General features: G+C 53.6%; 1 protein-coding gene across 3 annotated transcripts; it reads left to right on the top strand.

Moving 5' to 3' along the window:
• The first annotated feature begins 5,970 nt into the window (after nucleotides 1-5,970).
• GPR156 (G protein-coupled receptor 156) lies at nucleotides 5,971-22,548 on the top strand. 3 transcript variants are annotated; one of them, XM_074860847.1, is made up of 11 exons: nucleotides 5,971-6,129; nucleotides 7,219-7,373; nucleotides 7,488-7,633; nucleotides 10,319-10,455; nucleotides 12,769-12,904; nucleotides 13,775-13,885; nucleotides 14,866-14,991; nucleotides 15,451-15,546; nucleotides 18,368-18,604; nucleotides 20,450-20,608; nucleotides 21,203-22,548. In XM_074860847.1, the coding sequence occupies exons 3-11, from the start codon at nucleotides 7,529-7,531 to the stop codon at nucleotides 22,382-22,384; spliced, it is 2,289 nt and encodes a 762-aa protein (XP_074716948.1). In that variant the 5' UTR covers nucleotides 5,971-6,129; nucleotides 7,219-7,373; nucleotides 7,488-7,528; the 3' UTR covers nucleotides 22,385-22,548. The 3 variants fall into 3 exon arrangements, with proteins under 3 accessions (XP_074716948.1, XP_074716950.1, XP_074716949.1); XM_074860849.1 differs by lacking the exon at nucleotides 20,450-20,608; XM_074860848.1 differs by lacking the exon at nucleotides 5,971-6,129 and having other exon boundaries at nucleotides 7,111-7,373.
• Nucleotides 22,549-24,081: the final 1,533 nt, after the last annotated feature.

The following is a 24,081-nucleotide window of genomic DNA, read 5'->3' as shown; positions in this document are numbered from 1 at the left end:
GGGCTGAGGAGCAGCACCTTATCTTCTCAGAGTTGTGCTTCAGGCACAAAAAGGCCATTGAATGACTCGAGCGTGTCCAGAGAAGGGCAACGGAGCTGGTGAAGGGTCTGGAGCACAGGTCTGATGGGGAGCGGCTGAGGGAACTGGGGGGGTTTAGTCTGGAGAAGAGGAGGCTGAGGGGAGACCTCATGGCCCTCTACAACTCCCTGAAAGGAGGGTGCAGAGAGCGGGGATGGGTCTCTTGAACCAAGGAACAAGCACCAGGACAAGAGGGAATGGCCTCAAGCTGCGCCAGGGCAGGGTCAGACTGGCTCTTAGGAAGTATTTCTTTGCAGAAGGGGTTGTTGGGCATTGGAATGGGCTGCCCAGGGCAGCGGTGGAGTCCCCATCCCTGGAGGGGTTGAAGAGTCGGGTTGACCCAGCGCTGAGGGATCTGGTGGAGTTGAGAACGGTCAGTGTGAGGTTAATGGTTGGACTGGATGATCTTCAAGGTCTTTTCCAACCTTGATGATTCTGTGATTCTGTGATTCTGCATGTCCCCTGCCCCGTTTCTGGTGGGGGAGTTGCGCCCGCCTTAGCCTGGAGGGGTGAGGCTGCCGTCTTGCAGCACAGATCCCACCACCTCTCTCATTCACCACAGAAAGGATGGTTTCCACCTGGAGGTACCAACTTAAATTCAGCAGGAAGGAGCTTTCTGAGGGGTTTCTGGCTGTTTCCCGCTGTGGCTGGGCACTGTGGGAGGAGCCCTGCCAAGCTGTCTGGTGCGAACAGGGATGAACTCAGCATGACAGGCGGTGGGGTCCCAACCCCTGAGCTCCCAGCTGCTTTGGGGAGGCAGAAATGTGGAGGTTTATGCTCCTTTCGTCCACGTGCTGCTCAGTCGCTGCCACAGCCGGGCATGTAGGAGGGCTCGGGTCTTTGTGTGGCACGGGATTGCTCAGCGGCAGCTCCAGGCATTCGGTTCACCTCCCTATCAGCCCTGGTCATGTTGGTCTCATCTGTGGCAAGCTCCCCCGGGCTCTCAGTATTTCCTCCCAGTTTTCCTTCCTTCAAGCATCTCCAACCTAGTCTGTCTCTATTTCTTGCATGCTTATCATTGCACAGCAATTAGACAGTTGAAAGCCTTATCAGCTCCCTGGTGGGAGATGGGTGAGTCAGCTCCTTGCAGGATCGCGTGGTGTTTCAAAAAAGTCATGAAACCTCCATGCAAACCTCCTTTTTTTGCATGGAGGTTTCTTTAAATTCAAAACGTAAACCACAGAACTGAAAAGAGCCGGGTGGGTATTTAACTTGCATTTAAAAAGTTAAAAAGACTAGAGACAGAGCTAAACGTGCCAGCCTCCCGAGCTGAGGGACCCGCAGCGGACAGACACGTAGCGCTGGGGTGATCAGTAAGATCAGCATTCAGAAGCGATTGCCTTCGTGATTGCGGGAGATGCTATCAGAAACAGTTAGGAGGCTTCAAAATTGCAGCTAGCTGCAGACAACATGGAATTTCAAGTTTCAGAGCCACCCGCTGAGCTCCCTGTGTTTTGGGAGATGGAAGCAGCTTGTCCTGCATCTCCTGCCTTTGCACGTAGCAAGATCCTGCAGCTCCTGGTAGTTATCGCCCCTACCCTGGGCATGGGGCACAGAGCAGGAGCGTAGCTGGGGACACTGCCCGGGTGGGAAGATGATCTGATTTGGGCCCTGTGACATGGCTGTGCAGTGAGCTCACTGCCTGCTTGCCAGGAATGAAGATATCTGAGAGGCCTGGATGTGCCTCTGGAAATCCCAGGGGCAAGACTGGGATGGAGCAAGAGCGCGGTGCGGTTGCTGAGAAGTAGGGTGATGGCTTTGCAACTCCCCGGCGTTCCCAGGGATTGAGGCTTTGTAATGCAGGTTTCAGGGTTACGTGATGAGCAGAGTTTCTTGGTTTTCTTCCTTTTTCCTTTTGTGTTTGCAGGGGGAAATGTGAAAACTTAGATGATGAAGTTTTAAATATAAATTAAAATAAGCTTCAGATATGCTGTGCGTTTTTACTCATGATTTTTAACTAGCTCCGTTGGGGGGGGTGTTGCAGTAAGTCTAGCTTGTGATTTTTTTGATCGCCTTGGGGTTGGCAATATTGCAAGTTTCTCAGGTCAAACAAGAAGTGATCTTGTTGGACAAGAAGAGCAGAAGGGAAAAGCAGGAGCCTGTCTCAGAAGTGCCAGTGTTTTTTGAATTGCAAAACCCCATCTCGTGTCGTTCATCTCGCTGGGACAGTTATCTGGACGACTTGCTGTTTTAAGCGTGCAGCCCAGTGTCCTGTCTAGCTGGGCCCAGTCCCCACCAGCAGACCTCCCATCTCCCCTCAGCAGTGGTAGTAGCAGCACAGACCCTCCGTGGGTGAGCCGAGGTCCTCCTGCTCCCTTCCCGAGGCAGCAGGAGTGGCTCTGCTCTCTGCACATTGCTCCTTCCCCTCTGGTTGTTCTTCTCTGCCTCCCTGGCATGCAGCAAAGCCACGGGTCCCAGATGGCCACACAGCCATCTTCCCAAGAGGTTCTTCCCAACAGATGTGCTGCTCCAGATGTGCTCTGCTCTTCCCTTGCAGAGGTGTACATGTTCCATTTCTCTGTCGGGGCTGATATGGCCAGACAGGATTGCGGGGCTGATGAAAGGCACATTTCTGAACGCAATTGTTCTGTTGTCTGTGATTTGATGTCTTCAGTTTTCTACCTTTTGATTCACTGAGCTGTGACATCGCCTTATTCTTTGGGAAGAAGTTTCTCTTTCAACGCTAGATCAAAAGGAACCGGCTGGGGTGAAACGTTCATTCTGCCTGCTCTGGGCCCATACATGCTGCATCAGTTTTTCAGCTTCTTTAAATTTCTTTTGCTCTGCTTTTTCAAAAGAAAGGTTTTGAAGGGAAGAAGAAAGTTTGAGAGAGTCAAGATGTGCGTTTAGATGTCATCAGCTGCATCTTTTTTGAGGGATATTTATGTGTTAGTCTACAGTTGCTCAGAATTGGTAGATAAGTAATCTTGGGTCTTGAAGGATCTAAAGAAACAGGTTTTCCAGCCCTGAGGATCAACCATTGAGATGACCACAAATTGCTTTTATCCGAATATTGTTTTTAACAGTCTGTCCTTCCTTTTTACATTAGAAGATGATGGTGCTAATATTTTTCTTGTGGTCCAGTCACTTGTTTCCTATCAACTTCAGGCTTGTTGGATCATGTCCACGCACATGCCGATGCTCAGTCATGGCCAAAGACTAGCCACTATGACCCAAGCAACTGGCAGAGGTAATACCACAGAGACCAAGGGTGGCAAGGAGAGGAGAACAAGGCAAACTGAGCCAGCGAGCTGAGCAAGGGCTTTACCTGAAGCTGTGACTGCTTCCACAGGGTGTGCGGGCTGTTGGAAACTGCTCTCATGATGATCCCTCATGTCTGTTGTTTGAAAATCGCATGACAGTAAATTCCACTTATAGTCAGCATCGCTCTCTGGCTTCCCTTTTCCCTCTGGGATGTTCAGGCTAACAGGAGCACAAGGAGGTGTTAATGCCCTTAGCCTTTCCCTTCCTCTTTCTAGGAGCTGAATTTTCTTCTGAAATTACCCAAATAGGAGAGTAATGTTTCTAGAGTGACAAACACAGAAAATGAGAACTAACTCCTCTTGGGTGATGAAGGGATTGAGAGCAGCCCTGTGCAGAAGGTCTTGGGGATACTGGTGGAAAATTGGACATGGGCTGGCAATGTGCACTTGCAACCCAGAAAGCCAACCGTATCCTGGGCTGCATCAAGAGAAGTGTGGCCAGCAGGTCGAGGGAGGGGATTCTGCCCCTCTACTCCACTCTGGTGAGACTCAACCTGGAGTACTGCATCCAGCTCTGGGATCCTCAGCACAGGAAAGACATGGACCTGTTGGAGTGGGTCCAGAGGAGGCCACAAAAATGATCAGAGGGATGGAACACCTCTCCTGTGGAGAAAGGCTGAGGGAGTTGGGGTTGTTCAGCCGGGAGAAGAGAAGGCTCTGGGGAGACCTTATTGCAGCCTTCCAGTACTTAAAGGGGGCTTATAAGAAAGACAGAGAAAGGCTTTTTCCCAAGGCCTGTGGTGACAGGACAAGAGGTGACAGTTTTAAACTGAAAGAGGGTAGATTTGGGTTGGACATAAAGAAGAAATATTTTACAGTGAGGGTGGTGAGACACTGGCACAGGTTGCCCAGAGACGTTGTGGCTGCCCCCTCCCTGGGAGTGTTCAAGGCCAGGTTGGACGAGGCTTTGAGAAACCTGGTCTGGTGGAAGATATTCCTGTCCATGGCAGGACAGTTGGGCTAGATGATCTTTGAAAGTCATTTCCAACCCAAACCATTTTGTGATTCTGCTCCTGAAGTGATCCACAGGAATTATTGGGCATTTTGGCCTTAAAAAAGAAAAAACGACAAATACCCCAAAACCCAACAAGTATCTGCCCTCAAGAGACCCTCACATTTTAAGGATGTGTTTTCTTACCCATGTTGCTGTCTGTCCCCCCAGCCATTGCCCAGCCTCACCCTGAAGGGCAGCGACGCCCCCCAGCACCAGTCCCCCTCGGATGCTCTCCAGGCCATGGAGCAGCTTTCCTGCCAGCTCTCACGAGAGACAGGAACCGGGCTGGAAATGCCTGTTGCCTTTCGGCGACAACCACACTAGTGCTTGCTTTGTTGCATACTAATAAGAGCTAATTGGCCTCGGCTTGCTATCAACGTTGTGCAGGATCTGTTTACGGAATAGTGGGGTGGGGGCTGGGGAGACCCCAAGGGGCTCCTGCCCTCCGCGGAGGGGTGACTTCCCAGAGGGATGGAGGCTGAACTTGTGGAAACATCTCCATTTGTGAGCCATGGGAGAGCCGTGCCTCCTGGCCTCGGGCCAGCCTTGGTAATGGTCCACCTGGGAGGTGGGCACCCCCTCTGATATGGCAGGAGGTTACAGGGTGTTATAGGGGTTATAGGGAGACCCCTTGTCCTTAAACACACCTGGGGGCATGGGGAGGAATCGAGCCCTTTGGGAGGTTACTGTGTTCAGTTTTGGGCCCCTCACTACAAAAAGGACATTGAATTACTTGAGTGTGTCCAGAGAAGGGCAACGAAGCTGTTGCAGGGTCTGGAGCACAGGTCTGATGGGGAGCGGCTGAGGGAACTGGGGGGGTTTAGTCTGGAGAAGAGGAGGCTGAGGGGAGACCTCATGGCCCTCTACAACTCCCTGAAAGGAGGGTGCAGAGAGGGGGGATGAGTCTCTTGAACCAAGAAACAAGTGCCAGGACAGGAGGGAATGGCCTCAAATTGCACCAGGGAAGGTTTAGACTAGATATTAGGAAGTATTTCTTTACACAACGGGTAGTCAGGCGTTGGAATGGGCTGCCCAGGGCAGGGGTGGAGTCCCCATCCCTGGAGGGGTTCAAGAGGTGGGTTGACATAGCACTTAGGGATATGGTGTAGTTGGGATCTGTCAGTGCTAGGTTAACGGTTGGACTAGATGATCTTCAAGGTCCTTTCCAACCTAGATGATTCTGTGATTCTGTGAGGTTGGGCAGCGCTCACCTGCAGGTCTTCCTGGCATCAAAAGTTCAGTGCCCCTCTCCTACCCCCTCCCTAGATGCCACGCACAGCCCCTCCACGCGCTGTCTCGTTTACCAGTGTTACCCCTGAGCTGCTCACCTGGAGCCTGTCTCCTCCTCTCCGCTGCCCTTCTACTTTTGTTGCAACACTTGCCATTCGCTGCAGCAGCTGGATATGTCTTGCAGCTGTACCCCTTGTCTGATCCGTCAGCCTGAGTGATGAAAGGCATGAAAACCTCCAGAGAGCGGTCCTGCCATGGGGGAAACGCCACCAGCGTTTGGTACGGGCTAGAGAGAGAGGGACACTTGAAGGAGCTGGCTTGCACCAGCACTCTTGAAAAAAACCTCTATCATGCGTGTAAAATCGTAAGTCTGGCTAATGTGTGATATTGTGTTTGTAGGACGCGGCGAGCTGATCTCACGCTGGGGGCAGTCCTGGCGCAGGCAGGCGGGCGGCTGGACCCATGGTACGTCGGGGCTTCTGCCAGCGGGAGAGTTCCGGTTGTTGCCTCAGAGGTGGCTCTGCTAATTTTGGACAAGTGACCTGCTGACCCTGACGTTTTCAGGTTGGGACTCATAAGCAATTTCTCTAAAGCTGAAAATCAGTTTACACGAGCTGAGAAAGATGCCCATAACTTTTCTAGCATTTGAATCCGGATCATCCCCCATGAAGAACAGCAAGTTTCAGACCAGATCCTAGTGACCACACTTCATTTTAATTTACTTTCTTTGCTCGTGTAATGACGGGAGTTTTTCCAAAGAAAGGACTCATGAGGAGAGGGGATCGAAGCATTGGGAGTAGCGGCAGGGAAGGATGGAGTACAGGCCAGGTGCAGGGTGTGAGCACAGGGGATGCTCAGCTGGGGAGCAGCCCCAAGGAGCACGATATGGATAATTTTTTGCCTCCCACCTGTTGTTAGGAGCAAATAGGGAGTGAGCTATTGCACTTCCTCCCCAACTGCGAACGACGGGAGACTTGCTTATGGTCGTGCGCTGGGAGCTAATTAAAACCAGTGACAATGGTAATTGAGTAAAGATGCTTGAGGATAAGTATGACCTCATGTCTAAAATGGTAATGAGGCCTATTAAAATCCCCACCAAAAAGAGAAATGAAAAGAGAGAACAGAGGCAAAGGTGGTGCGAGGGGAGCGGGAGCAGGCGGGGACAATACCTGGCAGCCAGAGCGCCGGGAGGGATGGGGAGCACGGAGGTGCCAGGCTTTTAAATCTCCTTAATAAACAGCCCGCTCCTCAGCTAGCCAGGCTGCTGCTTGGGCCGAGTCAGCCAAAACACTTTGGTACGTGTTTAATTCAAGCGTCTTCCCTCCCTGCTCACCCAGGCCTTGGTGTTGGTCCCATTAAGCGATGGCAACACTTGTTGCTGTTTGTTGTTGTCTTCACTTGCTGGTTCTTTGCTGGAAGAAGAGAATGTGCCAGGAAACCATCAGTGGCTGTTGGCATGGGAAGGGGACCTGCAAAGATACACCCTGAAATTGCACCAGTGCAGGAAAATACGTTGGCAGAGGAAAACTGTGGCGAACTCGGGGTGCTGGGGTGCAATGCTCCAGCTCGTGCTGGCACGGCACGTGGTTTCAGCTCCACAACGGGGGTGCAGGGGCCAGGGGCCACCGTGACCTGGCGTGTGTTGGTTTGCAGGGTGGCGTAGCAGGGCTCGGGATGCCACTGTGCTCCACAGGGACACGCAGCCTGCACTGACTCACCTCGCTGCAGAGGACACCCCGAGGGACGCCGGGAGGTGGGTGCTCCCCTTCCCGGCTCTGGATGTGTGCTGCATCAGTTTATCAGTTTGGGTAAGCTCAGCCGTGGGCTGACAGGCCCCTTCCCTGCACCCTGCTGACGGGGCGAGATACGGTGTACGCCAAAGGCTCCTTCTCGCTGGAGAAATCCAACCCTCATCCTTCTAGCAGGGGCGAAAATACGGCTGGATGACGGCTGAGGATGTGCTATGGAGCCGGGATTCAACTGCTCTGAGCTCTGCGATGGCAGCTCCAGTTTTGGCAGCCAGGAGCAGCAGCAGCGGGCGCTGCAGGAGCTCTGCACTGTCACAGTGGTACGTACAGAGGCGGGGGAGCACTCTGGGGCGTGAGGTTTGCTCCGCAGAAGTGGATTTGGGTGGAGGGATGGAGAGGGGGCACAGGGGCACAACCACCAAGCAATCCCAGTCCAGCCGGAGGCTGCACGCTGTCACCTCCTGGGATGGCCTCCAAGACAAGCCCTGCCTCGATGACACCCAAGTACTTAGGCAGAAGGTGAGGAAGCAGCCACGACAGCCCAGTCGTGTCAGGCGGCCCTCCTGTGTGTCAGCCAGCATGACAACCACTTAGGAGTGGCCTGGGATGGCCTCCTCTGCTCTTGACCTTTCTCATCCCCTGGATCTTCAAAGTGCTTTTCAAATATGAATAGAGCAGGATTTAATTAAAAGTCATAATCTATAATAAATGATACCTCTCCCCCCCCGACTAAGGCAGTAAAAGTGACACTGGGGTACACTTCGTTGCAGTTGGCTTCACTTGAGGCTGCTGTGTGGACTAGTAAGGCTTGATCTGCTCAGCTCTCTACCACAGCCTGCACGACCACGGGCCTTTAATTAGAAGACTTGGCTCCTCTAGCTCTGGCAGCTGCCTTACAATTAATATTCCCCCTGCTAGGGCCGAGATTGACTCTGCTCAGTGGCAAATGAAGCGCTCCATCAACTCCCAAGTAGCATCATCATCCAGGGAAACAGCAGTCAGGGTGGGGGGATATGTGTTGGGAAAGGGAAGGTGGAGACCACAGGGGTGTTTCTGGGCCCTAGGTAGTTGCTGGGAAGAGAGTGCAGTCATGCTTTCAGAAGCGGCCAGAGGTGGAAAGGTGCTGCTGGTGGATGCAGCTGGGAGTGAAGTGTGGGAGCCCTGGGATGCCGAGTCAGCCCTGCTCACCTTACTGGCCAAAGCCAGGTGTTACCCTCAGGCTCAGCCAGGCAGGACACAGAAATGGTATGGTGTTACAGGCTTGTACTGGCCCCGAGCAGCCCTGTCAGCCCCTCTGAGCTCCAGGCAGGTGGGAAGATGGCCCTGATTCATGCCAAAGGATGGGGGTTTTGCACAGCAAGTCTGGGTGTAAGGGGAAGGGGACTGACCTGGCTGGCCATCTCCACCATCTGGTGTGGTCTTCATTTCCCAGAGAGCCAAAAGACACCCCAGGGAATGGGGAGAGGGAAGCGGAGGTGGGCAGCAGTTTGCGTGAGGGAGATGAGTATCTCCCCAGGGATCCCTTCACACTGCCGCAAAGCGGAGCTGAGCTGTGCCTGCGGCTGTATCCCAGCGTAGCGCAGCAGCAGCGCGGGCTCTCGGCTGGCTGGGGGTTTGCCTTAGCCAGCATCCCCGCCACCAGCGTGGCACCAGCATGTGAGCTGCCAGGAGCCCTCAGATCAGCCGCGCTCGTGTGGCAGTGACACATTTTTGTTTTCAGAATTACGTGTTGGCTTTAATTCTCCAAGCTGTGCCTTATTCTTCCTTGCCCGAGGAGATGGAGCCCAGCTGGGGAAGAGAGAGGCAAGGCATCAGCTCGAAACGACTGCCTTCTTCCTGCAGATTTATTTCTAGCAAGGCTGGAAGCAGAAACAGCTTAGACCTTGAAGGAAGAATTGGGAGTTTGGAGCAGTGGCAGCTGTCGGGAAAATAGTCTTCTGCCATAGAAATTGCATGCAGGTGAACTGGAAACCCTGAGAAAGGACTTAGCACCAGAGGTGTTAGTGAGGAGGTGTGTAATCCCAGCTCAGTCCCCATCCTCCTCTTACCACTTAAAGGGGACGCACCCGCAGTTAAGTAAAAGTAATGCTTTTTTTAAAAGAAAGATAAAGATGTCAGTAACATTCACACATAGTATGTGTGACGGAACCCACACATGCACACCGTGTTAAAAATGCTGGAGTATTGTAGATCCACAGCGGAAATAGGTTTCTTGTTTCACGTAGGATCATTTTATTCATTCTGTGTTAATAGCAGAGAATATTTTAAAATGGAGATTTAACACTCTAAGGTCGCTTGTGTGCAAGAAGAGAGCTACCTCCATCATACCCACCTTGGGAGTGTCCCTCAAAAGCCAGTTCTCAGCTGACGTCTACCTAGGACCAAGTTAGTTTCCAGCCAGCTGGGAGACGGGTGGAGCCCAGCTCAGTGTGTCACTGTATAACGCGTCTGAAAAACGCTGTCCCACTCCCTTTTCTATGTTTTCTGCACTGACTGGCAGCTCTGCTGCTGGCTCTCAGTCACGTCAGCCAGCTGGTTCGTTACCTGCTACATGTAGGGGTGAGGGTGGGAGCCAAGGATGCCCTGCCCAACTTTCTAAAGAAGCGTGCTGCCAACTGGGGTACCACCAGGTCTTTCTCCAGAGGTTTCTTTCCAGAGGAGGACAGTGGGGAACTGTCACCATTTTTTTCCCTCTCCCACGACCAGGGCTGCCTGAGGTTTATGAGTCACTTGTATGGCTTCATTATGTATTTGGCTAGTTGGCCATAAGAAGAGGGCTTCTGGACTGCCTTCTCCTCCTGTGCACTCAGCAAGTGACAGTATGTTTACACACATCTCATTAGCCCTGCCTGCAGGTCTTGGTCTGGTGCCGGGGTGTCTGCTCATGAGGAGTGGTTTGGGAGATGCAATTTCTGGCAGGGAGCCATCATGCCAGAGTAGGGACCTCCTTTGCTGGGAGTCCCAGCAATGTCCTCTTCCTCCTCACCTCTTTGTGCCTCCTGCAGACATCTTCTGACCGCAGTGGGAAGAGCTCCCCGTCCTTCTCTGCTGCTCTCCTGGGAGTTGTGTGGACGTTCCTGACTGGAGGAGTCCTGCTAGCGCTCTTCTTTCTCGTCTTCACGATTCGCTTCAGGAAAAACAGGTAAGGGCTTCCCTCTTATGCCGTGAGAGTTCCCCTGAGCTGGAGCAGCGGGATCAGGCTCCTTCAGGATCAGGCTCTAAGCTGGTGGCCAGCTAAGGGTCAGGAGGGTACAAGTCTGAAGGAGCAGCGCAGGGCAAGCAAGGGCAATGCCGGGGATATTGCGGCTTTCTCCATCAGACGTAATGTTGATCATTGGTGGAGACAGTCCTGCTTGGACTGCTCCCTTCCTCTCCAAGGCAGGGAGCTGTGGACAAGACAGGGCATAGATGCCCTCCGGTGTGGCACAAGCAGCAGTGCATGGTCTCATCCCGAAGGTGCTATTCAATAAAATAATCAACAGGAGTGAGCAGAAAGAGAGCTGGTCTCCTTCTCCACTCCACAGTCTTGAAAGCATCACTTTGAGCAGCACAGCTCCTTGAGAAAAGCCATCGTGCTCTCCATAGTGCACACATATCCTTCCTGCTGCTGGGCCCCTCGTAGTTTGAAGATACCGCTAACCGTTTTTGATCTTGGTGGTTGTCCATATTGGTAGGAGATGTGATCTCCATCGGTGAGAGAAGCTGGTGGTGAATTTCAGGCTTTCCTTGGTGCTGTTGAGTCTGCAGAAAGGATGTAAAAAGTCCTGCTCCCCTGAATGCAGCACAAATCAAGCAGAAGGCTCAGTGATTCCTCATAGCTCAAGTTGTCTCAGCTATCGCTTGGCCTTCCTCAGCAATCCTGGATGTCTCACCTGCCTCCGTTCCACCTTCTCCTCATTGGTCCCCTCATCTCTCAACTGCTTCTCCCCCCCCAGCATACATCCCTCTCCCAAGTTTCACCTGGCAAAGCCTTTGTGCTCCATGTTTTGTACAGAGATGTGCATTTGTGTGCAGCCTGGGCTGCTGCTGTTTCAGTGCTCTGGTTGCGTTAAGGAACCTAATGCTTCTCATCACCACGGTGCAGTCAGGGGGGTTCTGCTTGTCAGGGTTTGTATCGAGCCCTGTGCCTGCTGCAGTGCAGTAGCTGTGTGACCTGCATCCCAGGCTCAAGCACTCGATTTACTGAGGTGGTGCTGAGTTCAGTGGCCACCTTAATCGATTACCAAATTATTTAGGCCCCTGAAGATATTCTCGGAGCAAGCTGTAATGAATGTGCGTTATTTATTTGGGCTGCACCAGATAAATACTAGTCTGCCTACTGAACCTGGGAGGGCAAAGGAGACCTTTTTCAGCATGCAGCTGAGACGGTGAGCTGATTATCTTTCCCCAGGGGCTGAAGCACGGCAAGCAAGGCAGGGAGGGAGAGAGCCAGGTTGAATCCCAGGCTCTGTGTCTGTGAGGCAGCAAGCCAGGATGGAGCTCAAGGCTAGAGAAATGCAATGACTTAGCAGCAGATCAAAGGGATGGAGCTACGCAGGGGGATGGCAGGAGCTACAGCTCTTGCTTGATGGGCTTTCTGGAGAAGGGTGACAGGTCGGGCGAGATCGGTGGGTCGATTCTCCCCTCCCTGAATACAGTTACAGGATTATGAGTGATGGGATGAAATTACAGAGGGGAAGCTGTAACCTGAACGTTGCTGGCAGCTTCCTGAAGTTGAGACTGTGCTGGGGTGGAGGTATCTCCTCAAAGGAAGGAGCAATAGAAGGGGCCTGTTCCTGGCGGCATTTGTAGCTGCTGTACCCAAAGCTTACTGCTGGGGACAGTCACCCCCGGCTGCATCGGTGAGGTTTTCCACTTCTGCTCCTTTACAGCAGAGGACAGTGGAGGAAGATGTTGCCCTTGAACCCAGGGGGCTGAGCTGTGCTGTGCTGTGTGACCGTGGGGTATTGCCTCTCCCGGCTCCGTGCCGCTGCGGGGATGTGCGGCTGCACAGCTTTGTGTGCCTGGCACGGGCACTGGTGGCGGGGAGACCCAGCTGTGCTGAACCTGCCTGCTTTGCTGCTCAAAGGCCACGGCTTCCCACAGCTTCGTCTATAAAGGTGCTGGCTCAGGGATGCTTTTCTGTGCCGCAGATCCACGCAAGGAGTAGAGGTGCCATGGGACAAACCTGGTACCCATCCTTTTTGGGGAGGAGGGATCTTGCTGTCTCACAGGAGCATCAGGGTAGGGCAAAACGAATACTTTAAGGGTAATGAAGCACTCCAGCAATACAGGGCATGGACCATGGAGCAATGGCTGAGCTTTTGGAGGAGCTGTGAGCAGCAGGGGCTTGGGGGGGGACAGTGTGTCAGCATCCCCGTGGCCACCATCATCCCTGTAAGGGGACCCTGCCCCTGTGCTGCCAGGCCATGACATTCAGTAACTGTCACCGCCTTCCCTGCTTTGTTTCCTGGAGGATCGTGAAGATGTCCAGCCCCAATCTGAACATTGTGACCCTGCTGGGCAGTGGCTTGACTTACACTAGTGCTTACCTCTTTGGGATTCAGGAGCAGAGCCTGCCGTCCGGAGACTCAGTGGAAAAGCTTATTCAGGTGAGCGGGGGGTTTGCTGGGACAGCTGCCTTCACTGAATCACAGAATCAACTAGGTTGGAAAAGACCACGAAGATCATCTAGTCCAACCATTATCCTAACACTGACTGTTTGCACACACGTGCACTTAGGTGCGTGGTTGTACGTACTCTCCCTTAGCTGCAGCCTGTCACCACCTCGCTGCTGGGCGCGTTCAGCTGGGCTGTGGTTTCCACATACACGAAATGCAACTGGGTGCTTTCCCTCTGAGCGGCCTTTGCTGTTTGTGCAAACCACAGCCTCACCGGCGGGACGCAAGGCAGGTCTCTTGGGCTTGTAAAAATGCAACAGGGAGAGGGGAGCCTGCAGGGAGATGGGATCCTGTGCACGGCCCCTGCCCAATGTCCTGTGAGGTTGCAGGCAAATCTTTTGGCTGCAAAGCAGATCTTCATCAAAACACTGATCTGTGTGGTGAACCCCTGTGTCCTGGCCAGGCTGGGGACTGGTGGGAGAGTGGGAGAGAGCACACCCTGCCATCCTGCTCGGCCACCAGGCTGAGGATAATTAACGGAGGTGCCAGTGAGTGATTTATTGGTGCTGGGATCCTCCGTGCCCCGGCTGCTCGCAAGCTGCTTGCCTCTCCCTGCCTGCTCCTCCGATGAGAGCCTCCCAGGGTAGGGGGGAAAAGGCAGGCAGCAGGCATGCCTGCAGCGGAATACACACCTTTTCATTTATTTTACCCTGTGGTCAGTTTTCTAGTATCCAGTATGACCCTCCGGAAGACCACAGACACATCCCCACCCATCTTCCTTGCACCCTTGGGTGGGAGGGTGAGGGGTGTCCCTGCAAGCCCCACGGCTGCCCCCTCAGCCCCCCGGCTCTCCCCCGGCAGGTGCGGCTCTGCTTGCTGTGCGTGGGGACCTCCCTGGTGTTTGGCCCCATCCTGGGGAAGAGCTGGCGGCTCTACAAGGTGTTCACCCAGCGGGTGCCAGACAAGCGGGTGGTGAGTATGCAGCACCCTGGCAGCGGGGGGCAAACTCCCCAAGGGGGACGAACACCAGCAAGTCCCAAACCGATGCGGGATAGCAGATAAAACCGGGGTGGCTGCCACAACCACAGGTCTGGTTTCAGACGTAGCTGGGCATGGGTTGCTCATTTATTCCTGCCCTGTCAGGCTGCCTGTTCCCCAATGGAGTCCCAGCCCCATCACTGAGCAAGGTCTTGTTCTCATTTTACATCAGCCACGTGCCTTCGTTACACTACATGCCAGTGTTTGCATCCAGGTCTGGGCTGATTGTTTTTGCAGGATGAAAATAAACCAGGTATCCTCAAGGGTGTCTGATGTAGGGCCATCCCCAGATGCATCTTATCTCCTCTTGAAGTGAGGGAGGGAGTGCTGGGTACTCCTCTGCAGCACTGAAGGAAGGGGATACAGCAGCTGGGAGGGAAACTGTATATATTTGTGCATGTAACAGTGCACTTACAGCTTTCAGTGGCCACTTTCCAACAGCAATAAAAGTAGGTCTCAGATGAAAGGTGAGATGAGAGGGTTTGCAGGGGAACTGGGTGCCAGCAAGGACTCCCATTGCTGAGGCACAGGGATCTGTGTTAAACTTGCAAAATGATAATCCTACCAGCTTTTTCCCTCCCACCCTTTTTGTCTCTGCTTGGGATATGGGCATAAGGGATGATACTCTTGTTTTGGAAGAGCTGTTTTCTGTCAGAGCATTTACTGGCTAGCCACACTGTTGGGGAGGGATTATACCTGGCTCCAAGCTTGATTAGGTCTCCAAGAATTTAGGAGCTGGAGACAGAGATCCTGTGGCCAACTTGGACGTAGGTGAGCTGCTGGACTGTACTCTGAGGGAAGTATTAGGATGGACATGTTCCTTGGAAGAAACAACCAGAAAGAGACTCAAGGGGATGGAGGTTACTGGTGTCCGTTTTCCCCCACAGTAACGCTTACTTCTTGCATGTTTGCAGATTATCAAAGACCTCCAGTTGCTGGCAATGGTGGCAGCGCTGGTGCTTGCAGATGCCGTGTTGCTCTTGACGTGGGTATTCTCTGATCCAGTCCAGTGCTTCCGAAGCCTCAGCGTCTCGCTGCGGGTAAAGGGATGAGGAGGGGCAGTGGAGGGTTGTGCCGTGTCCTGTCTCATCTCTATGGACGAAGTTAGTGGATGGTCAGGCATTTGGAGGTTCTGCTTAAAAAAAATAGCAAGAAAAACAAGCCAGAAAGCCTTCTGGGCTCTCTGGCTTGGATTTATGTCTGGTCTACTACGGAGGGCCACTGAAAAATTTCCACGTTTGTGCAGGTCACCTGGGTGACACAGGTCCATGGCATCTGCAGATGCTTTAGAGAAAGCTTTAACCACCCCTGTTGGCAGCAGAGTGCCAAAACCTTCCTCGCTTTAACCCTCTGCCCTTGGCCGCACCAGCTTTGGCCTTTCCTGTTAGGAATTTACAGAGGAGACCTGCTCATAGGTGTATACCTGTGTGCCCGTTAGTCTGTGCCTGCTCCCAGGCCGGCGCAGCAGCCTTCACTTCTGCCTTCCCCTTGCCTCCTAGGCGACAGAGAAAGGCATGACCTGCTCAGTGAGCCGGGTGCAGTCCTGCGCATCTCTCTATTCCGATCTTTGGCTTGTTCTCATTTTAGGGTTTAAGGTACGTAACCTCTTCATTGATTCCTGCGTTGTATCTCCCCTCCTCAGAGTCTCACAGCCTAAACTGTTTAGCAGCATTCCTAGTTTCACTGCCCTCCCAAGCTACGTGCCTATTGCAGATTCCAGCTACTCCTGTTCATCTCGAAAGCCCTCTCATCTCCAGTCCTTCCCATCTTCATGTTTTCTTGCATTCCCTTGTAAAAGCCCTGCTAGCCACGTTTTCCCTGCCTCAACATCCCTTTTATGTACACTCTGCACGTACTGTCTCTCTAGTTCTCTCCCTGCAACCCCCCACGCCTCATCTGTCTCCCTTCTTAAAACTTGTGTCTTATTGTTTTCTAAAGCACGCTTTTTCCATAAAGCCTCAGATGACCGTCCCACCGCAGTGATGCACTATGTGGCTCAGCCCCCGCGTCCTCTGACTCCAAATCAAGGAGGTGCTGATGACAAGTGCTTGGTGCCTACCTTTACAGGATGTGTATCAGCTTAATTATACCACTGAGGTACACTTTCACTGGTGTAGCTTTGCACGTGGCCGTTCTTATTCCAGAAGAGTTAGTTATACTGATGTAACTATGTAGGTATAATTATCGCTGTAATTATCTGTGGTCTCATGTGTCTCTGGGTTGGCAGAGGCTGGACGCATTTCAGAAAGCTGATGTTGTTGAAGCTCGTGAGATCACAGCCTTTCTTTGGGAATGGCTCCTTCTCTGCATGCAGTACAGGCAGTTCCTTTGTGACTCACTGTAATATAACACTCATTGACCCAAAGTCGTAGGAAAAAGAGCAGAAAGAGACCTCATGATACAGCCAAGCCCTTCTCCCCCTGCACTTCATTTTAAAGACATTAGTCTAGCCTGTTCTTAAAAGTCCTTTGGTGCTGGGGATTGCAGGCGTTCCCTGGGCTTCCAGTGCTGTGTCTCCACCTCTGATTTTGTCCACAGTTTGTGTTAGGGTTTAGACAGGTAATGCTTTTGCCTACAGCTCCTACAAACTGCTTTTTGGAATAAAACATCCCCATTACCAGTCCTAGGTACTCTTTGTTAGTATTGTGGTTGAACCTGACCGTGATCCTATCTACCTACTGGGAGTCATGGAGTTATTTCTTTAGTGGTTTCTCTGGACTTAATCTGGATTTACACTAATGTGAGAGTAGGCTCTATCTCTGCATGTACATAGCATTTCTTATCTCCACAGCATTAATGTGCTCAGCCCTTTGTGAAGCCGCTCAGTGTATTATCCTGGTTTTACTGGCACAGAGCAATGAACAGAAATTACTTGCCAAGGACATGCATGAAATTAGGAGCAAAGTCCTCTGCTCAAGATTAAAACAAACAAACAAACAAACAAAAAACTTGGTTCTGTGCTTACTGAAAGTCTTAGTTTACTAGATGGCAGTGCTGGTGTCTGTGTCCCAGATAGACTATATGGATTTTAAATGGGACTTTGGTGCTAGTTTTTCTCTTGCTGAGGGATTAGGAGTTGGCTTGCCTTTGGACCATGTATTTGGAGGTGCCCTGGGGTGAACGTGGTTATGATCCAGTGCAGATTCTACGAAGCAGGGTCGGGCATCAGCCTAGTTCCAAACGAGGCAGGTCTCACCATTACAACCCTGCCTTGAGAATTCATGGTGCTCTGAAGTTGGGAGTCTCACCAAAGACCGTGGACATGAACCTTTCTTGCCTGTAAGAGTGTCCCTCCAGACCCTAACCCTGGCAGTGGCCATCGCAGTCATCAAGCAGCCACAGCACGGAGGGATCCAGATGGGTCTCCAGAGCATCTGCACCACAGGTCACAAAGCACTTCTTGATGCCCAAATAATGATTTAGTGTCTCTTAATAACAGGCTGACATTTGCACTTCCTGGGAACAGGAATAACGTAGAGTCATGTTCCCTGTATTCTGGGTCCTTGCAGGAGCAGGGATTTTGTTAGATGGTATTTCCAAGTGATCCTGAAGGCAGACCATGCCATGCGCTACAGAGGCAGGCAAAAAATACTTGGTGTTTGCTGCCAGTGTGCCGTGGGGAAGGAGGGATTCAGCCTGCTGGGTAGTTTAATCCTGAGCACACTGGAAAGATGCACATGTGGAACACTTGAGGGGCAGCACGATGAGGAAGCCTGCTCTGAAACAACGGACCTGCTCCTGGGGAGCGAGGGCTGCCAGGTACAGAGCGCTTCTCTACCCCCTTTCACCGCTGCTGGAGTCAGGCAGGAAACAGAGAAGGGAAGGGAGAAAAATTGCACCCAGTAGTTTCCTGGATTTCTATTTAAAGAGGCACCAAGTACATCCTCTTCCCAGCAGTCTAAACTTCCACTTCTTCTGCCTTGCTTTTTCCTTCTGAATGTCCTTCTGAATCTCCTCCCTGCTCCTTCAGAGGTATGTGTTGCTCCTTGATGGCACCCCACCTCTGCATCCCCACAGGGACTTCCATCTCTTGTCTGTCCATCTTTGCTGCTCTTGCTCCAGGCTGCCCAGCGGGAAGTTTTTCACATCTTGCCTCTCCCGGCTGTACCCTGTGCTGTGGCGTTGCCTGCCAACCCGACCCTCAGCTCCTCGCACCCCTCTGTCGGGACCCCCAGGGCCTGCCGGTGCCTTCGCTCCTGCCCTCCCTCCCCAGCCCCACTTCCAACCTGCAGAAGCATGCCGGGCGTTTGCTGCGGCGTCACCACCGCGTGCTGAAGGTCTGCATTATAGATCAAAGAGCATTAATTAGGATTGCACTGAGTGTATCTGAGCTCACCGGGCTCGGTACGAGGTGGGGGTTGACACTGTCAGGCTGTAATTTTCCACGCTCTGGAAACCTTTTTTTTCTGCTTCCAGAGTATCCTCCTGCTGTATGGGACCTACCTGGCCGGTCTGACTGACAACGTCAGCTCCCCGCCAGTCAACCAGTCCTTGACGCTCATCGTTGGGGTCAACCTCATCTTCCTGGCTGCTGGCACTGTCTGCTTAGTTCACCGTTTCTTCCGCACTTGGCACAACTTGCTGTTTGGTTTTACCTCTGGAGGCATCTTTGTGTGTACGACCACGATCAACTGCTTCATCTTTGTCCCACAGGTATGCTGCCACCTCTGTCCCGCCACCAGGCTGGAAACGGGCACATTTTTGAAGTTTACCAACAGCAGCCATGTGGACCAAAGCACTTATTTTCCTGCTTCTTTCCCTGAATGTTTGGGCTCACTTGCATAGCTCATCCTCCAAGCCCCCGGTGGCTCTGCTTCCCCACGCCAGTCTCCCGAGTCTCCAAGGACTGCGGGCATGTTGCAGAGCTCCTCCTCAGAAACCCTCCCGCAAGAGCGTGCCACGGGTGGAAGCCACGCAGAGGGCACGTGTGGAGGCGAGGTGGCTGCTGCCCTCCTCCTCCTCCTCCACGTGGTGGTGGGATCAGTCCTTCGTGCAGTTGTCCTCTCCTCATATCCCATGGGCCCACCCCCAACTGAAGGTTTCTGCCCACAGCAGGGTTGGAGCTGGGCTCTGGCCATCCAGATGGCCTTGCCAGGCTCAGAGGCTTTGTGGCTGCTAGTGATCCTCAAGGGAGGCTGTCCTCCTCCGCGCTCCTGGAGGAAGCTGGGCTTTGCCACAAGTGAGGAGGAGGAGGACGCGGAGATGTTTGAAGGAAGCCTTTTGTGGCGAGGCTCGGCTCTTCTGCTTCCCGTGTCCTTCAGGAGCAGCCTGGTGTGCCTGGCCACAGCGTTAGCGGGAAAAGTGCTCCCATTGTTACAGGGAGAGGAAACAGTTGTTTACTCAGTTTAATGTTTGGAGGGATGTTTGGGCTCAAGGAAATGAGGTGAGAAAGGGAGGAAGAGGTGAAGCTGAAGAAAGAGCACATCTGTGCAAGAGAGGACTCAGGGGATCTCACCAATATGTATAAATACCGACAGGGGTGGAGTAGGGAAGGGGCAGCCAGGCTCTTCTCAGTGGTGTCCAGGGGACAATGGGCACAATCTGAAACACAGGAAATTCTATTTAAACATCAGAAAACCCTTTTTTTTTTCCTGTGAAAGTTGCAAAGCACTGGAGCAAGTTGCTCAGATAGGTGGTGGAGTCTCCATCCTTGTGGAGATCTTCAAGACCCAGCTGGACACGGTCCTGGGCAACCTGCTCCAGCTGACCCTGCTCGAGCAGGGTGGTTGGACTAGATGATTTCCAGAGGTCCCCTCCTACCTCAGTTGATGCAGTGTAACTTCAGAATCCCAACCCACTAGATGAGCAGCCCCTGGGAGCAGAATCCAAACCTCCTCTGACAAGCACCAAGCCTGCTGGCGATGCTCTGCCAAGCGCGAGGGCTCTCGGAGCGAGGGCGGAGGAGCTGATGAGCTGTACTTGTGCTCTGCCTGTACCATTTTTCTGCTGTAGCCTGAGGGCCTTGAACATTTTATTTAACTTGGATGTTTTAATTCATCAACTTGTTTTTCCTAATGGGCTTGCTCTTCTAGTGCTCATCTGAGATCGATAAGCAGCTGAAGCTGGGCTGCGCAAGGCTTCCACGCAGACACTAGATGAGAAAACAAATATTAAGCGTTGCTGGTTTTCAGCTTGTCAGCGGTGATTCGGGGATAAGGAGGCGTGCATGACACTGTCTTTGTCTGTCACGGAGTCAGGGAAGGGGGAGAAGAGGGAGGGGGCTTTTACAGCGCGCTTAGAGGTTGCAGTGCAGGCCGGCACTGACCCTCTCTGCGTTAAAAGCTGGGGCCAGGGCCAGGGTAGGGCTCAGATGGGTGGGAGGCTCCAAGTGACACTGCAGCCCCTCGCCCGGCTGTCTCTCACCGCCCGTCACACCCTGCCTTTGTCTCCCCCCCTCTCCATCCCTTTGTCTCCTTCGCTCTGGAGCTGCGCCTGCCTCCCACCACGTCGGCAGGGGCTGTGCATGCCGCGCGGATAACGCCCTCTTCTACTCCCCAGCTCAAGCAGTGGAAAGCCTTTGAAGAAGAAAGCCAAACCGTCAGCCACATGGCAAAATATTTCACCAGCCCGAACAGGAGCTGCCGCTCAGTGTACAGCGAGGAGCAGCTCTACCAGCTGATAGGGGAGAAAAACTCCATGAAGCGGCTGCTCACCGAGGTACAGGGCTCTGCCGGCCCCCCTCGGCCGCACTGGCTTCTCCCCTTCCCTTTTGAGGCTTTGTGGGGTGGGAAGCCCTTCCTTACACCCCACTCTGCACTGGCACTCCCCCTCGGGCCTCTTCCCTCCTGAGGGGAAGAGCTGCTTTGTTTTGTCACATCACTCTGCACCCCAAAGTGCCAAAATTCAAGCATAATCTGGAGGATTTTAAAAAAAACCAAACCAACATGTAGGGGGAAGAGCAGGAAAGCCTGGTTCCCACAGCCCAGTTGAGCGTGGTTAATTTTAGAGGGGAGATGCTCTGTTTCAGGAAAGCCCCCAGCCTCCTTCTCCTTCACCTGCATTGCACCCCGGCTTGGAGAGCTGCCTGCCCCTGTGCCCCCCTTCCCTCACCCGCATCTGGGGTGGCTCTGGGGGCTCCAGGGGAGGATGACGTCGCACACGCTGCCGGTATGGCTCCTGCAGACCTGCTGCTGTGCTGCCTCTCCGTGTAGAGAGGGGTGATTTGTTTTCTGGCAGCACCTGCTTCCAAATTGGCGGTGTTTTCATACCCCCACACACCCTGAGCTTGACAGGTGTATTTGTTTGACGCAGAAAAACGCCGTGATCGAAAGCCTGCAGGAGCAAGTGAGCAGTGCCAAGGAGAAGCTGATGAGGCTGATGTCTGCGGAGAGCGGCTGCGACCCCCGTGCGCTGCCAGCGGCTCCCTGCACCCGGAGCTCGGGGCGGTGCGGGGATGCGCCGGGGGACCGCTGCCCCCCCGATCTGGAGCGGGATGGGTGGCAGCCTCCCTGCTTGCTGGGTACACCGCCTCTTTGCAGCGATTCTCAGGACCTCCAGAAACATGTGAGCCACGAGCCTGTTTGCTCTCCGGTGCTGCTTTTTGACACAGGGGACAGTATCGAACGTGGCTTGAAAGATGTCCAGGAGTGCGGAACACCTGCGGGGTGGGGGCAACCTCCGGAGCAGCTGCCGGGCCAGGATGTCTCAGCTGGCGTGGCCTGGGAGTCGTCCCCCAAAGTCAGCTACGTGAGCAGCGAGAAGCTGCGGGAAATCTTGCAAGAGCTGAGCCGGGATGGCAAAACCTACAGCCCAGCCTTATCTGGGGGACCCCCGCGTAGGAGCCAGGGTCCCCCAGGCGAGCAGGGAGGAACGTGGGGGGCCCAGGAGGGCTACCAGGGCATCCGCATGCCCTTCAGCCCCTACCTGGCGAGGCGGCGGCGGAGGATCCCGCTGCCCTCCGTGTCCACCCGCTTCCTCGGACACGTGTCCCCTCGTGCCAGCTGCAGGGTGAAGGAGGCAGGCAGCTGGGGCCGTGGGGAGTCGGCACGTGTCTCCCTAGGGAGGGAAGGGGAGATGGCTGGCGGAGGGCTCCTTCACCCGCCAGCACCGTCCCCTCCAGCAGTCTGTGGGGAGGTCTGCCTCCAGCCAGAGGGATGGGCAGGATGGCCGGAGTCCCAGGGTGCTTCGCCGTGCATCCCGCGGGAGCAGCGGCGGCGGGGTGGCGCGAGGGGACCTGCCGAGCCCTCCCTGCGCTCGCTGTACTATTACCCGGACTCCGACTCTAGCAGCAGCAGCAGCTCTGAGGAGATGTTTCACGGTTGCCACCGGCCCTGCTGCGAGGTCTGCTTCCAGAGCCCTCACGGCTCCCTGGGCAGCAGCAGCACGGACACGGACACAGAGCCCAGCGGCTGCGCGGGTCACCGGACAGAGCACCATGGTGGGCCCCAGCCCGTGGTGAATTTTAAAGAAGATCTGAAACCCACCTTTGTGTGACTGGGAGCACCCCTGCCCCAAAGGCATGTGCCCCACCCGCTGCGAAACACTGCGTGTTTTCGGCAATGCTAAAGCCACGCGTCCCTCTGGGGGATGCATCTTGCTCCGGCATCTGGGGTTCGGGAATAAACCTTGCCCTGCTTTGGGCTGCTGTTTCAGCCCCAGCCTGGTCAGCAGTGACTGTGTTTGGCTGAGAGGTGGTTGGTAGCACTCAGGGAGGGTGGCGGTGGTTTTGTCCCAGCTGTTCCAGGCAGCTGCCTGTACCCTGTGGATACCATGTCTGTCCGTCCCGGTGTCAGCAGCGGAAGGACTGGAGCTGAGTGGCCTGTGAGAGCCCAAACTTCATCACCTCAGGGAGGTTCCCCTGTGAACGCTGGGTCATTCACACTGGTGAGCAGCACCGCGTTTCAGAAACATGCGTGCCTTCTTGCACGCAGCAGACAGACAGACAGACAGGATCCCTCCCCCAGGGCTGCCAATGCCAAGGCCTGCACCAGCACCCAGCTGGAGACTGGAGACAGCCGGACTCAAGGAGCTCCCACTCACCTGGGGTACTGCTCCCTGGCAAAGCAAGGACCTCGGAGTGGGGTGCAGGCAGGAGACTTTTGGGGGTGGGTTTTTTGGTAGCGTCTGAGTGAGAAAATGGAGTCTGAAGGTGCCATCCCTAGAAGTGTCTTTGCAGTTTGTGTAGTTCAGTTGCGTGGTCGTAGGTGAGGCTCAGGTCAGAGCTGAAGGGAAAGACAAGCCAGCAATTGTAAAAGAGGACCTGAAAAGGTTTTTCTGGGTTTTTTTACCCCCCTTGTTTTTCTGGGGCTTGTGCCCTCCTTTATGCTTTTGTATGGATGTTGTAGTCTGGAATGAGGTTTGCTTAAATTAATACAGTCTGGTTAATTTTTATCTTAGAAATATCAAGAACAGTAAATCCAAGGTGTCTGTTTTTGTTGGGATGTTTGTGAAGGCATTTCAGTGTATCATTGCCTCCACAGGAGAAGTTTGGGATGCTGAAACCTGATGCCCAGGACATAAAAAAAAACCTTCTGGAGAAAGGCTTTATTAAAAGGGCGGGTGACAGGAATCCCAAACCTGGTTTTGAACCTCTCTGTTATCCTTTATGATGGTGAAATCCCTCACTGCTGTGTCCTAACAATATCCCCATAGCCCCTCTTCATTCCTAAAATGAAAACACCCCAGAGGGTGATCCCAGTTTTCTTTTTGCCACCTTTAACGAACAGAAACCAGTTTCTTTCATTTTTTTTGTTTTTCTTTCAGAGCTGCCTGAGCACTTACGGCTCAGAGCTGCCTGTTAGGTTCTGGCCTGTGTGAAAATGCATTGACTGGGTGTCTTCTAGCACTGTGGGGGCAAATCTGCAACGGGGGACGGAGACAGAGAAGCTCAGACAGCGTGTGAGTGTGGAAGGTCTTCTCCAGTCCCAGCAGAGGGGAAGGGATCTTGCTGGCAGGGAGGGATGCTGAACAAGCCAGAGGTGGGTAGGAGCAGGGGTGGGGGGGTTAGAAAGGCATGCCACTGCGTGCCACTCTACACACCGCTTTCCCGGGCACCCCCAAAAAGCAGTTTTTATCATCTGAATCCACCCTGTGCCACACTGAAGCCGCAGGGAGCTGATGTGGAGCCAGCAAGCGCTGTACGGCCTGGCCCCAGGGGAGCAGGAGCACCCTGCAAGCATACAGCGGCTGGT

This window comes from Strix uralensis, chromosome 2 (genome assembly GCF_047716275.1).
Source record: "Strix uralensis isolate ZFMK-TIS-50842 chromosome 2, bStrUra1, whole genome shotgun sequence".
Lineage (NCBI taxonomy): Eukaryota > Metazoa > Chordata > Aves > Strigiformes > Strigidae > Strix > Strix uralensis.
The sequence above is the reverse complement of the archived record's forward strand: the minus strand, read 5'-3'. Positions and strand labels throughout refer to the sequence as shown.

Coding starts and splice junctions, on each gene's coding strand:
- GPR156 (XM_074860847.1), top strand. CDS start 7,529: ATGGAGCCGGGATTCAACTGCTCTGAGCTCTGCGATGGCAGCTCCAGT. Junction 10,456..12,768: donor ATTCGCTTCAGGAAAAACAG/GTAAGGGCTTCC, acceptor TGTTTCCTGGAG/GATCGTGAAGATGTCCAGCC. Junction 18,605..20,449: donor GCTTCATCTTTGTCCCACAG/GTATGCTGCCAC, acceptor TCTACTCCCCAG/CTCAAGCAGTGGAAAGCCTT.